The 14244-nt window shown below is 57.6% G+C and overlaps 1 protein-coding gene across 5 annotated transcripts in view; it reads left to right on the plus strand.

Annotated features, from left to right (window-relative positions):
* KCNH3 (potassium voltage-gated channel subfamily H member 3) overlaps positions 1-14244 on the plus strand; it is a 19138-nt gene continuing 4894 nt past the window's right edge. Inside the window, exons 1-10 of one of the 5 annotated variants that reach the window (XM_003906333.5) lie at positions 1-457; positions 1865-2098; positions 2597-2731; positions 4003-4136; positions 4572-4815; positions 5215-5372; positions 5472-5679; positions 10010-10288; positions 10585-10784; positions 11226-11475. In XM_003906333.5, the coding sequence (XP_003906382.1) occupies positions 382-457; positions 1865-2098; positions 2597-2731; positions 4003-4136; positions 4572-4815; positions 5215-5372; positions 5472-5679; positions 10010-10288; positions 10585-10784; positions 11226-11475 (1918 nt within the window). In that variant the 5' untranslated portion in view covers positions 1-381. The other 4 variants (XM_021922305.2, XM_021922302.2, XM_021922303.2 and 1 more) reach the window with 4 other exon arrangements.

The raw sequence follows: 14244 nt of genomic DNA on the forward strand, positions 1-14244 counted from the left end.
AGCTTCTCCCCGACAGACGGAGGGAGCTGCCGAGACCCGGCGCCGAGCGAAGCCCGAGCGGAAGCCCACCCGCAGCCGACACGCGAGCCGCTGCCGCGGAGGGAGGTGCTGAGAGCGCCGCGGCTGCGGGGCCTGGAGCCCGGGATTCGTGGGCGGCGAGGGTGCGAGGGGTCGCGCGCCATGCTCCGGGCCCCGACGGCGCGGACGCCCCCTCGCGCGCCCGCGGCCGGCGCGACCCGAGATCCCGGTCTGGGCATTGCCCCCCGACGGCTGCGCTAGGGAGCGCGGGGCCCGGCGGGGGGCGGCCGAGCTGGGCGCCCTCCCCCGGCGCGGAGTCCCCGCACCCCGGAGGGATGGGGCCGGCAGCCGCGGGCGCCTAAGATGCCGGCCATGCGGGGCCTCCTGGCGCCGCAGAACACCTTCCTGGACACCATCGCTACGCGCTTCGACGGCACGCGTGAGTCCGACCCTCGCCCACTAGCACCCGGGCCGCCGGACCCTCGCCAGGGCTCCCGCCTGCCCTGAACCCCCAGCAGCCCAGCTTGGCGCCCGCCTGTTCTCACCCTCTCCTCCCTACCCGCCCCTCTTGAGGCTGGGGCCATCGTCTCCTGCTAGGCGCCGTTTCCCCGAAGGTTCGGGGTCAACACTGCTTCAGGCGAGGCAACAGGACCAGAAGTCCCTGGGTGTGGGTCCTGGGATGCTCTCTGTTAGCTGGGTCTCGCACCCGAACCTGGTCAGTCTGACCCGTCCCACCCCTGCGTCTGGCGCTGTCGCAGCAACTACCCTCAGACTGGCGGGGGGTAAGGCGAGGCGGGTGAGCAGTGCTCAGGGACAGCTGAGAGGGCTCAAAAAACAGATTTAGAAAAGAGATTTGCAAACGGAGATAGAGTAGGCGGGACTCGGGAGAGCATGGTGTGTCCAAGCCCCGTGTCTCATAGCCTGAACCCCCTAGACTTGGGGAGGCCATCTAGCCCCAAGAAGATGGTCTGGGGACTCCCATCAGGACTGGCGAAGTTTGGAGAAGGCGCCCCAAGCTCTGGATCCCCGGTTCCGGGGGCTCTGAGCACAGGGGAAGTGGTGAAAGCCCCTCCCCCCTCCTCTCCCTCACATCCCCCGTGGGGCTTCCCAGCTCTCTGCCTAGGTCCTCCTTGGTCTCCGGTTCCTGATAGGGGGTGGGAGCCCAGCACTGAGCTCTCCCCCCTCTGGGCTCCTCCATCTGCTTTGCCAGTTTGCTTGGCTCCTGCAGCCTGCTGATTCAGTGCCCCCTACTCCCCAATACATTCCTGGCTCCTGGCTCCCGGCTCCCGAGCTCAGTCACCATTCTTACACCCCCATTCTTGATCACATTCACTAATTCCTGAGCCAGGTCAGGCAGCTAGGGCTAAAACACAGACAGCAGGATGTATGGTGGTCTGGGGTTGCCTCCCAGTCTAGGTGTGTCCCAGTGGGAGAAGCCAGACAGCCAACCTGGGTACCTGGCTAGTGGGTGAGCCTGGCAGAAGTAGAGGTGGGGCCGAGGCTGGCGCAGAGCTGGCAGTGCAGTCCTTGTTAGGGAATCCCCAATCCCAGCCCTTACCCCACATTGCTTAGGACACCCTCCAGAGGGCACAGTGCCCGTACAGCGTTTCATTCACTGACCTCAGTTCACACGTACTGATCCTTGAATGTACTCACACCTGCTGCAGGGCACTGACAAACAGGTGACACACACTGATTGCCATTCATAAACAGCCCGGCCCTAACACACACAGGATTCCTGGGGTTTGAAAAACCCACTATTTGGTTGCAGGTATTTGGGAAAGGAGGGGTGGTAGGCCTCCTGCCCCTTCACCCCACGCCGCCTCTGAGAGGTGCTCTCTTGCAGACAGTAACTTCGTGCTGGGCAACGCCCAGGTGGCGGGGCTCTTCCCCGTGGTCTACTGCTCTGATGGCTTCTGTGACCTCACGGGCTTCTCCCGGGCTGAGGTCATGCAGCGGGGCTGTGCCTGCTCCTTCCTTTATGGGCCAGACACCAGTGAGCTCGTCCGCCAACAGATCCGCAAGGCCCTGGACGAGCACAAGGAGTTCAAGGCTGAGCTGATCCTGTACCGGAAGAGCGGTGAGGGGCCACCTGGCCAGCCTGCCTCACCTTTGCAGTCTTACCCAGCCTGGCACCGGCCCCATCCACTGTCCCTCCTCCTTTCTGTTGCCATCTTCTCCATCTCCCCATCTCATCCCATCTTTCCATCCCCGCATCCAACCCCTTTTGCTCCATCTGACCTCTTGCCCGTGGCTCCCCATCTCTACCTGCCTCACCCTAGACTCAGCCTGCATTCAGTTCCAACCTTGGGTTTCCCGCATCCAACAGAAAAACATCCGCATTTCGGCAGGGCAGATCTACTGCGGGACAGGTCTGGCTGTCATGTTTGCTCTCCTTTGCCTCCGCCCCCCAATTCCATCAAGCCCTGCCCTCAGTGAAACTGGACTGCCAGCCCCTCCCCCAGGAAACCACTGGATCCTGCCTGTGTCTTGCCCAGGATGTCAGTGGAGCCAGGGCCTCTGTCACCTCAGGCAGTGCCAAGAATGGGAGGTGGGCTGAGTTTGTTTTTGTGCCCAGGGCTCCCGTTCTGGTGTCTCCTGGATGTGATACCCATAAAGAATGAGAAAGGGGAGGTGGCTCTCTTCCTAGTCTCTCACAAGGACATCAGTGAAACCAAGAACCGAGGGGGCCCTGACAGATGGAAGGAGACAGGTAGGTGCATATAGGTGCTGTGGTTGGGGTGTTGGGTGCTGCAGGCCTGGGCGGGGCCTTGGCACCCAGTCTGAGTATGGGGGTCCCCCATGCCTCCTGTATTCATTTCACTCCCACTCGGGCTGCCTGAGAGGCCTGTGCTGCTCTCATCTCCACGTGATTCCTCGGTATGGGAATATTTTTTCCAAATAGACAGATTGAGACAAAGTTAGAGTTTTTTGTTTTGTTTTGTTTTGTTTTGTTTTTGAGACGGAGTCTCACCCTGTTGCCCAGGCTGGAATGCAGTGGTGCGATCTGGGCTCACTGCAACCTCCGCCTCCCGGGTTCAAGCAATTCTCCTGCCCCAGCCTCCCAAGTAGCTGGGATTACAGGCACGCGCCACTACGCCCAGCTAATTTTTGTATTTTTAGTAGAGACGGGGTTTCACTATATTGGTCAGGCTGGTCTCAAACTCTTGACCTCGTGATCCACCTGCCTTAGCCTCCCAAAGTGCTGGGATTACAGACGTGAGCCACCCCGCCCAGCCAACAAAGTTGGAGTTTTTAAATCAACTTTATTAAGAAACTGAAAGCAAACAAACCCCACTGTACCCGTGAAACATTACTTTCTGACCAGTTAATAAGGTTGAGCACAGACCCACTAGGTTCCTCTTCCCTACAGCAAACCTGACTAGGGGTGGAGCTCTGGGCAAAGCCTGCTTTTAAGTTCTTTGAGTCTTCCCCCTCTCGTGTCCTCCAAGGCTAGGGCAGGCCTTTGGGCAGGTTACAAAACTGTCAAGGCCTCTTTGCCATTTGGGGATGCTGGGGGTGCTCTCCATTCCCACTCCCATACTCCCAGTGCTGGGTCTGCCTCTCCATGATGTCAGCCTTCATTGTCACCCTCTGGTCCCTGCACTAGCTCCTGGGCTCCTGCTGTAAGTTCCCACACCTCTGCTGATGGCCTCCTGCTAGTTCTCCACCCTGGCCCTGTGAGGTACCTCCTCGCTTCCTGTCCCAGGCCTTTCCCCATAGAGATCCTCTGGTCCAAACCTCCTCTTCCTGGAAGCAGACCCCAGAGGTAGTGTCTGTAAGCACTCCTAGGACTGCCCATTGCTGGGCTGGGCAAGCGAACCCAGGAAGTGAGGAATACCTGAGCCCTCAACTCTAAACAGTCTCTAAGTGGTCAATGAGCCAGACCAGTCTATGGACCAGCAACTGTGTCCTACACCTGACCCGGAGCTAGGGCGTGTGGGCACACACCCATCATATTCATGGGCCCCTCTGCTTTTGCAGGTAGTGGCCGGCGCCGATATGGCCGGGCACGATCCAAAGGCTTCAATGCCAACCGGCGGCGGAGCCGGGCTGTGCTCTACCACCTGTCCGGGCACCTGCAGAAGCAGCCCAAGGGCAAGCACAAGCTCAATAAGGTGGGCTGAGCCCTGGGAGGTGTGGGAGAGGGGAGCGGCAGACACAGGAGATGGGGAAGGGGACTTGATCTACCACAGAGAGAATGTCCTAGGGGCCACCTAGGCCTTGCCAGCACTTTGGGGGTTGGGACTGAAGGATCACATGCCTGATCCATTAAAGGTACAGAAGAAAGTCCTGGCCTGGGAGGCAGGTGGGCCTTGGTTCAATCCTGGCTCCTCCCCTAAGCAGCTGTGTGGCTGCAGCTAAGTCACTTAACTTTCCTGATCTTTAGTTTTCTGATCTATAAAATGGAGACGCTAATGTCATCTCGAAGCAGATGTTGCTTCGAGAATGCAGGGAGAGAAAGGAGGTGGATGTGGGTCCCAGGCTCTATCCAAACTCAGCTTGTGCCAATAATCTTTTCTCTCTGCCTGGACCTGCCGTGCTTCACTCAGGGGGTGTTTGGGGAGAAGCCAAACTTGCCTGAGTACAAAGTAGCTGCCATCCGGAAGTCGCCTTTCATCCTGTTGCACTGTGGGGCGCTGAGGGCCACCTGGGATGGCTTCATCCTGCTCGCCACGCTCTATGTGGCTGTCACCGTGCCCTACAGCGTGTGTGTGAGCACAGCACGGGAGCCCAGTGCCGCCCGCGGCCCACCCAGCGTCTGTGACCTGGCTGTGGAGGTCCTCTTCATCCTTGGTGCGTGCACTCTGCCCCTTCCACCCCACCCTCTGCTGGCACCCTGGGGCTTTGCTGGGGATAGTCCACGTGGCTTCTAGGGCCCTACAGTGCGCCCCTCGCCCTCTCTCATTTGTAACCTGTGAGCTTTGAAATCAGACCTAGGTTCCAAACATCTGCTACTTACAAGTTATATGACCCTGAGCTGGTCAAAGCCTCTCTGAGCCTCCATAAAATAGATTCCCCCTTTGTAAAATAGGCAAAATGATGTCTACCTGTTACAGTTACTGTGAGAACTAAGTCAGATGATATATGGAAAGGGCCGGGGACAGTGTCAGCTACTGAGAAGGTAAGCAGGTGTCCAGGCAAGAGTGGCTGCCCCCCAGCCCCAGTGCTGACTCCCACCTGGATTCCCCACAGACATTGTGCTGAATTTCCGTACCACATTCGTGTCCAAGTCGGGCCAGGTGGTGTTTGCCCCAAAGTCCATTTGCCTCCACTACGTCACCACCTGGTTCCTGCTGGATGTCATCGCAGCGCTGCCCTTTGACCTGCTGCATGCCTTCAAGGTCAACGTGGTCAGTGTGGCTGGGCTGGCTGGGTGGGTGGACTTGGCCAGGGGACAGGCAGGGCCAGCCTGGCTGACCTCCCTCCCTCCCTCCCTCCCCGCATCTTAGTACTTCGGGGCCCACCTGCTGAAGACGGTGCGCCTGCTGCGCCTGCTGCGCCTGCTTCCGCGGCTGGACCGGTACTCGCAGTACAGCGCCGTGGTGCTGACACTGCTCATGGCCGTGTTCGCCCTGCTTGCGCACTGGGTTGCCTGCGTCTGGTTTTACATTGGTCAGCGGGAGATCGAGAGCAGCGAATCTGAGCTGCCTGAGATTGGTACTGGAGGCTCCCTCTGCATGTGGTGGGGAGGGAGTTGTGCAAACGTGTCAGAGGAGTGTGAGCACAAGTGTGGGTGCTGTGTCAGGGACCTGTGCAAGTCTGCATGTGTGCAAATCAGAGAAGAGAGTGTGCAGGTGTGAGTGTGACAACCACCACCATGTGACAGGCCTGTTCTCCAGCAGCTGGGCCTTGTGGAGAAAGCCCAAGGAATCCCAGTCGCCCATCCAAGGCCTCCTGGGACCAAATGTTGGTCACATTCCTTAAACCCCTGCCCCGTTGGGAAGGCCAAGCAGGGAGCCACTGCCCTCCAGGGTTTCTCTGACACCCAGCACTCTCCACCCCTCCCCCTGCATCCTCTTTGAAGCTTGATCCCAATACCTTGGCTTCCAAAGCCCCTGCCTTCTCTTGTCACCTCCAGTCCACATTGCTCCTGTCATCTCCAGTCCACATTTCTCCCTGCTGCATCTCTGCTCTCCCCCAGCCTAAAAAGCAGCCTTTCTGCGTCCCCAGCATCTTCACTCTCCTTCATGTCACCTCTCTTCCTTCCACAGCTCTTCCCTCTGCTCACCACCCACTCACATCTTAACTCCTGCTGGGAGGGCTTCCACCCCCACCCCTGCACCCGAAATGTCACCCGGAAGGTCACAGTGACCTTCTGGGGCCAAACCCTCATCCTCCTCGAAGTTCCTGTATCTGCCAACCACAGTTCCTCTCAGCTGTGGGTGATGCAGCCCTTGGCTGGCCTCCTCCCAGCTCCTCCAAGTTCCAGGGTCTCCAGACCTTTCCTCACAGCTCTCTTGCTTCACCTTGCTTTCCCTCGGCCATTCCACTGACACCACTGAGTGAACATCTCAACTTCCCCCTTTCTCTAGCCAAACCATTCCATTCCAGCTGTTTTTAACTCTCACTGTGCCTCAGGTCCAAAATCAAGCCCGACTTCTTCCTCCCCAGCCCTCCAGCCCTCTCTCATCTTCCAGGTAACTGACATTTAGCCGGGTTTCCAGGTGCAGGTGGCCTCTTATGACTGTCTGCTCCTTGTTGGAGTCACCAGGTGTCCAGGTCAGCCTTAGAAACCAGGTCTGACCAGTTCTCTGGGAACTACAAGGCTCCTGTGAATCCTCTCTCCCTCTCAAGCTCACGGGAGGCCTGTGTGTGTCACAGAGGGCCCACTTGAAATTTCCCCCGAGTGCTCTCACTGCTGAGCAGGTGGAAACCAGGACACTCCAGGCAGTGACAGCTCCTTGGTGCCTGCCATTCCCAGAGGAAGCCTGTGCTCTGCAGCTGCTCTGGGGTCAGATGACCACACGGCAAACACAGTCAGAGGGCCAGGAGACGGACAATGGTGAAACAAAGCCTGTCTCCACCACCCAGCCCCGAAGTGAGCTGAGACACCAAATCCCCAGGTCCACTCCCGCCCCCTGAAATGGGACCCAGACACCCTTGGTCTTCTGTCCACGAGGCTCCTGTCTTCCAACCACCTCACAGGGGTTGCTGATCTGACACTAAGAACACCTCTAGCTCCCAAGAGTCTCTGGGCCCCACAAGAGTCTCTGGGCCCCATCTGCAAGGGTGGGTCGACCCTTGCAGATACACATGGTATTCTTTCACCCTTGACCCCTGAGTTCCAGGGTGGTTTCGTTCCATTTGGAGCCGGTACTAGTCTACATTTAGATACTTTACAAGTTCTTCACATCATCATCTCCTCTTTCTCCAGGGAGTCTGCCCCCTAACGGGGTTGGCACCAAACCCAGACCTCTCCAAGTCCAGCCCAGGCAGGAGAGCTCCTTGTAGGGGGAGGTGAGGCTGAGGTGGGTGGGTGGGTGGCTCCTTCTCCGTGCTTCCTTGCCTGGGTTTCCTTTTCCACTGTCCATGATGTGGACAGAGTTCTTCCCCCAGATTCCCACTAGCCCAGTGGAGGTGGGCTGGATTTTCACAAGACTGTGCCGAGTATTGAGGGAGAGAACTCAGGGCACTCCTCAGTGTGTGTGAGCCCCCAGCCTCCGGGACAGCTCCTGCTGGCCTGACCCCGCCCCGCTGGACGCACCATCCTGGCCCCAGCTTCAGGGGCTGCTGATGTCCCATGGCCAACACTTAGAGATCAGAGGCCTCCCTGCTACCCTCTCCTGTGTCCTGCTGCTTCTCCCCACCTTCCCTATTCTGGGCATCTGGCTTTGGGTGACTTCACCCTCAGAGGCCAACTAAACAGTGATTGTGAAGAGTTTTGCGTACTCCATTGCTTTTTTTTTTTTTTTTTTTTTGAGACAGAGTCTCACTTTGTCACCCAGGCTGGAGTGCAACAGCGCAATCTCGGCTCACTACTACCTCCGCCTCCTGTGTTCAAGCAATTCTTCTGCCTCAGCCTCCCGAGTAGCTGGGATTACAGTCATGCGCCACCATGCCCAGCTAATTTTTGTATTTTTAGTAGAGACGGGGTTTCACCACGCTGGTCAGGCTGGTGTCAAACTCCTGAGCTTGTGATCCGCCCACCTCAGCCTCCCAAAGTGCTGGGATTACAGGCATGAGCCACTGCGCCCAACCACGTACTCCATTGCATTCTTATAGCACACCTCAGATAACGGGAAGGTGAACCCCCACCTTGGTGCAGGTCTTAGTACATCCCCCTAAATTCCTTAGCCTGGAATGTAATGCCCTCACTGTTAACCCCACATTCTAGCCAAACTGAGCTATTTGCCTGTACTTGTCTTAAAATATCTGTCTCCAGGTTTGGCTCGTGCCTGTCCCTCCACCAGGAATGACCCCCTCGGTTTCTTTGTATCAAAATCCTAACTACCCTTTGGAACCAAGCACAAATGTCCCTTCTTCCAGAAGCCTTCTAGCCCTAGCCCATGGCACTTGGTTCGAGCCCCCCTTCCTTCCTGCTGTGTGGCACCTCTGAGATGTAGCTCTGGCCCTATGTCAACTGCCCTTCTGAACTGGAGCCCTCAGGGAGCTCCTGTGGGGCCCCTAGCTCCTGGCACACTGTGCGAGGTTGCTGAATGAATGAGTGGGTGGATGACAAATGTGTCGGAGCCACAGGGACCCATATGCCTAAAGTGTTAGGGAGAGTCTGGAGTAGGGGGTCTGTGCTGAGGTGGGAGGAGCAGAGCACAAGTGGAGAGGTGGGGTCCCACTGCAGCCTGTGACCCCAAGCCACAGCCACACATTTCTAGATCAGCCAATCTGCCCTGTCTCTCTTGCACCCCATGGCCCTCAGCTCTGCCAGGACCTCTGTGGACCTTGGGACCCCCCCACCCAACACCCTAGAGCTCCTGCAACCCTCCAGCTACCCAGCACACAGGCTTGGGAGAGACCTCAGTGCACAGCCCTACTCCGTGCCAAGGCCAGGTGGAGAATGTTGGGCTAAGGAGAAATCCAGCCTCTACTCCGTGGCCCAGTCTGGCCTGTGCCTGTGTGCATGTGTGTGACTGTGTGTGTGTGCGCCTGTGTGTGTGCGCCTGTGTGTGTGTGCCTGTGCGTGTGTGTGACTGTGTGTGCGTGTGTGTGACTGTGCGTGTGTGTGGCTGTGTGTGTGTGTGACTGTGTGTGTGTGCATGTGCACGCACCTGTGTGAATGTATTCACCTGTGTGCTCTTGTCCACGAAAGTGTGTCTCCACCCCCTGCCTAAGTGACAGCGTGTAGGCACCAGTGTACCTTTGTCCCTCTTCCAAGTGTGCACAGGCCTTTTCAGTGTGAGTGGCTATGGCGAGGTACCTGTAAGGGGCACACATGTGTCCTTTGTCTTCTTGACTGTGTGGGACACACACATAGCCTTAACCGTGTGTGTGCATGTCCATGCAGGCGTACTTGGGACCTGTGTGTGAGGCTGAGTGGTTTGTGTGGCTGTGGGGAGGGATGAGGCTGAATGGGGAAGGGAGGGAGGGCCTTCTGGAGCAGATGGGCTCAGAGAAATGCAGGAAGAGGAGTCCTGGTGGGCAGGTGGAGGTGAGGGTGGAGGTGGCCTCACCATCCATCTTTGGGGTTGAGGCTGTGGTTGAATGCAGTGAGCACCCCAGTCCTTTTGCCCACGACAGCCAGGCCCTCCGACTGGGCCCGTTACCTGGGATGGGTGCCAGGCATGGGGGAAGGGGTGTGATTTCCCTTGTGTCATCCCCAGTGCCAACAGGAGCTGGCTGGGGAAATGGCAGACTCTTCTGAGGGTTGAGGGGGTGGAGAGGGGCGTGCTAGGCTGGCAGTGAAGGGGCAAAGCGGCGGGAAGCCATGGGGCTCGGTCTGTGTGTGAGTGTTCCCACCCCCAGGGTCCCGCATCCCCGCCCACAGTGTAGCCGAGTCTTCCTGCCTGCTCAGTCCCTTCTGTTCCCTCCTCAGGCTGGCTGCAGGAGCTGGCCCGCCGACTGGAGACCCCCTACTACCTGGTGGGCCGGAGACCAGCCGGAGGGAACAGCTCTGGCCAGAGTGACAACTGCAGCAGCAGCAGCGAGGCCAACGGGACGGGGCTGGAGCTGCTAGGCGGCCCGTCGCTGCGCAGCGCCTACATCACCTCCCTCTACTTCGCACTCAGCAGCCTCACCAGCGTGGGCTTCGGCAACGTGTCCGCCAACACGGACACTGAGAAGATCTTCTCCATCTGCACCATGCTCATCGGCGGTGAGCCCGGTCGCGCGCGTCTTCCCGGGTTCACTCCCAGACTTCTGCCCGCAGGCGGCGCCGTCCCACTCCCCGGAGGGCCTGAGGCCGGGGGCTCTTCCGCTTTAGGTGGCCGTGGAACTCCGGGCCGGGGATGGGGGAGACTCGTCGGGGCCGGGGGTGGGGGGAGACCCCGCCCCGCACAGCGGCCCTCGGGCCTTGCCTAGGAGCGTGCGGGACTGGAGACAGATGAGCCTAGCGTGGTGTCAGGCCGGGCCAGGTCCCCAAGGTGACCCCCTCTCACCACCTTCCCCCAGCCCTGATGCACGCGGTGGTGTTCGGGAACGTGACGGCCATCATCCAGCGCATGTACGCCCGCCGCTTTCTGTACCACAGCCGCACGCGCGACCTGCGCGACTACATCCGCATCCACCGTATCCCCAAGCCCCTCAAGCAGCGCATGCTGGAGTACTTCCAGGCCACCTGGGCGGTGAACAATGGCATCGACACCACCGAGGTGCGGCCTCCAGGGCTAGGCCTGCTAGCCTTTGCTCCCTCAAGGGGTTTGCAATGGCTTAGAATTATCAGGAGTGAGGGAGGATGAAGAATGCAGAATTTTGGCCTCTGTGCCTCCCTTCTGTCTTGGGGGGACAGCGGCATGGGACAGAGGGCAGCTAAGAAGGCTTGGAGGGCCCTCTGAACCCCAGTTAGGTCTGGGGGCTTGTACTCACTGAGATGGGAAGCTGGGCTGCTCGGGGGGCTAAAGTGATTGAGAGGGAGGTGGAGGAAGCCGCTCGCTGCCCACCCTGTGTGGAGCTTGGAGTTGTGAGAGACGCCTCAGGTCCCTCCCATGCCTCCCCTGTTCCTGAGGCCTGCTAGGGTGGAAAGGGGCTGACTGGAGGCCACCTCCTCTTCTGCCACTCCCAACCCCCCCACCCCTGCACCTGCTTGCCCGCAGCTGCTGCAGAGCCTCCCTGACGAGCTGCGCGCAGACATCGCCATGCACCTGCACAAGGAGGTCCTGCAGCTGCCGCTGTTTGAGGCAGCCAGCCGCGGCTGCCTGCGGGCACTGTCTCTGGCCCTGCGGCCCGCCTTCTGCACGCCGGGCGAGTACCTCATCCACCAAGGCGATGCCCTGCAGGCCCTCTACTTTGTCTGCTCTGGCTCCATGGAGGTGCTCAAGGGTGGCACCGTGCTCGCCATCCTAGGTTTGTGAGGGTGGCAGAGAGGGCATGGGGGCACGTGTGTGTGAGACCATGGCCCTGATCTGTGGAAAACCTGGAGAGGGGACCTCCACAAGGCCACTGAGAGAGAAACAGCCAGGGTGGAGTCAGGAGTAGTTATGGAGTCCTGGTCAAAGCTCAGAGAAGCCCCACTGACTGCAAGGTGGCAGCATAAGGAGGTGGATATGATATCGCAGGTGTGCCTGGGGCGGAGCGAGTGGAGAGCCAGCCTTTGAAAGGAGCCAGTCTATGGGGGACAGAGGGGAGCTGCCCCTCCTTCAAGAGGAAAATCAGAAGCTGGGGATGGAAGTGCTGGGGAGAGTGTCAGGCAGGGCTAAAAATGAGAGGAACAGAAGCTGTCCTTGTGGTCCCCGAGGAACGGTGAGATGTGACTTTCCTGGGGCAGATCACAGAGCAGGCCCAGAGCCCAGATGGGTGACAGAGCTCAGTCTCCAAATAGTCAGGGAGACTTGTTCTGGTGAAATGGTACCTACAGTGTATATACTTCACTTCTTGGCAAAAGAAGGAGGTGAAAAAGGAAATCAGTTCCCTAGATGCAGACGAAGAAATTGCAGGTGTGGAATGGACACAATAGTAGTGCTAATCACAGGGGGCTCACAGTGTGACTAGCCCTGTCCCAGTTCCTCACATGCTTTGTCTCACTCCAACCTCACAAAACCCATTATTCCTATTTTGCATAGCAGGAGACCAAGGTCAGAGAAGTTAATGAACAGCTAGGAATTGGCCAGCCGGGGTTGGAGCCCCATCCACCTGGCGCCAAGTCTCATGCTTCTTCCACGGGGCTCCCAGGTGCTCTGGGGGGAATTGGGACTGGCAGGGAGGAAGCCATCATTAGGAGGGTTGGACCTGCACCCTAGGATTTGGGAAAGCACATTCCATCTCTCAGGGAAACATAGGGCTGTGTCTGTGAAAAGCCACTAAAGGACCGGGCGCAGTGGCTCACGCCTATAATTCCAGCACTTTGGGAGGCCGAGGCAGGCAGATCACTTGAGGTCAGGAGTTCAAGACCAGCCTGGCCAACATGGTGAAATCCTGTGTCTACTAAAAATACAAAAATTAGCTGGGTGTGGTGGTGGACACCTGTAATCCAAGCTACTTGGGAGACTGAGGCAGGAGAATCACCTAAACTCAGGAGGCAGAGATTGCACTCCAGCCTGGGCAACAAGCACAACTCCGTCTCCAAAAAAAAAAAAAGAAAAGAAAAAGAAAAGAAAAAGAAAAGCCACTAAAGGGGAGCAGAGCTCTGTGGCTGCAAGAGACTTATCATGGTGACCCTAGAGGGTGAGGAACATGCGACCGGTGTGGGTAGTCAAAGGACTTGTACATGTGGGGAGGTGGTGACCTGACCACTGCTAACCACATCGAATCCTCAGGCAGCCAAGGCACGTGTAGATTCACTGTGGGGACTGCTGAAGCCCTGGGGCTGAGGTTTGTCATTCATCTGGCAATCCACAATCAAGATGAGAAGAAAGAAAGGGCCAAGAAGGTGGGGCAGTGTCACCAGACGCAGCTACTGTGTGTCCATCCTTGCTCCCTTGAGGACGATGACCTGCCAGCTGGAAACAAGAGGAAAAAAATGCCATCGGGGTCTTAGACCCCGAGAGTGGGGACAGGTTGTTCATACCCTTTGTTTTACATCTTTCGTGAGTCCAGCTTTTGGGCCTACATGCGATTTATGCCAACATGAGAAAATGGAGTTATGCCAGTCAAGTGTAGCTGGCAATCCTTGGAGAGATTCCGAAGGGCACAAGGACAGATTTTCACCATTGTAGACTGGTGAATCCAAAGCAGGATTGATGAGTGGATTATGAAACAGATGGTTTTCAGCCTGGAGCCAAGGGAGTTGTGTGGCTGGGAGCTGGCACAGGTCCTCTCAGAGCATGCCTTTGCTGGTGCCAGGCACCACGTCTCAGAATAGCCACGTTCAGTGTGCAGTATTCAGTGCCACAAGAATGGCCACAGCCTGTGCCCTGGGCCTTTGCCTCCACAATGTCCCTAGCACCAGGACTTATGCCACCGTTGATCTATCCTGTCACTGCTTATATGTTTTGGGTGAACTACTTCCCTGTTGACTTGGAGGCTCTGGATGCCCTGGTGAATGAATGCCTGATTCCCCGACCCCAATCATGGTCGGGTTCTCTGCTTTGCCTTCATACCCTCTCCTCACCTACCTTTTTACTCGAACGTCCAAGTGCATCCTGCCTGCTCCTGGCAGCTCTGTGTTCTGGCGCCTGCTTCTGTTGATGAACTGATGGAAGCTAAGCATATGCAAAGTCCATTGTGAGGAAGGAAGTAGTTTGATGAGCTGCACCTGGCGGGCAGTCTATGGTCCTGAGACTCTGCCCTCGGTCCTGTCCTGTTTCTCATTTTCTCTCACCTCTTGGATGAAGACAAGAAGCACGTGCTTATCCTATTTCAGACGACACAAATGAAAAGAGAGCACATTCCCCAGATGATCACCATTGAGATCCAAACAGCTCTCAAAACGACCCAGAAGGATGGCCTGAAACCAAGAAAATCAAGTGTTAAACTATACTTAAGTTGGGGTGCATTCTATACTTAAGTTGGAGCAAAAGTCCAGAAACATGTAGAGGAGACGTAAGCTCAGTGTGTGCTGCTGGCGGTGTGAGGTAGTCCATAGCAGGGCCATCCTTTTTGAAACACTTTCTAACAGTCTGAACTGCCTGGCGGTGGTTGAGCTGCCTTGAGGGGTAGTGAGTGCTCTGCCCAAGC

Source organism: Papio anubis, chromosome 9 (genome assembly GCF_008728515.1).
Source record: "Papio anubis isolate 15944 chromosome 9, Panubis1.0, whole genome shotgun sequence".
In the NCBI taxonomy this organism is placed as follows: Eukaryota; Metazoa; Chordata; class Mammalia; order Primates; family Cercopithecidae; genus Papio; species Papio anubis.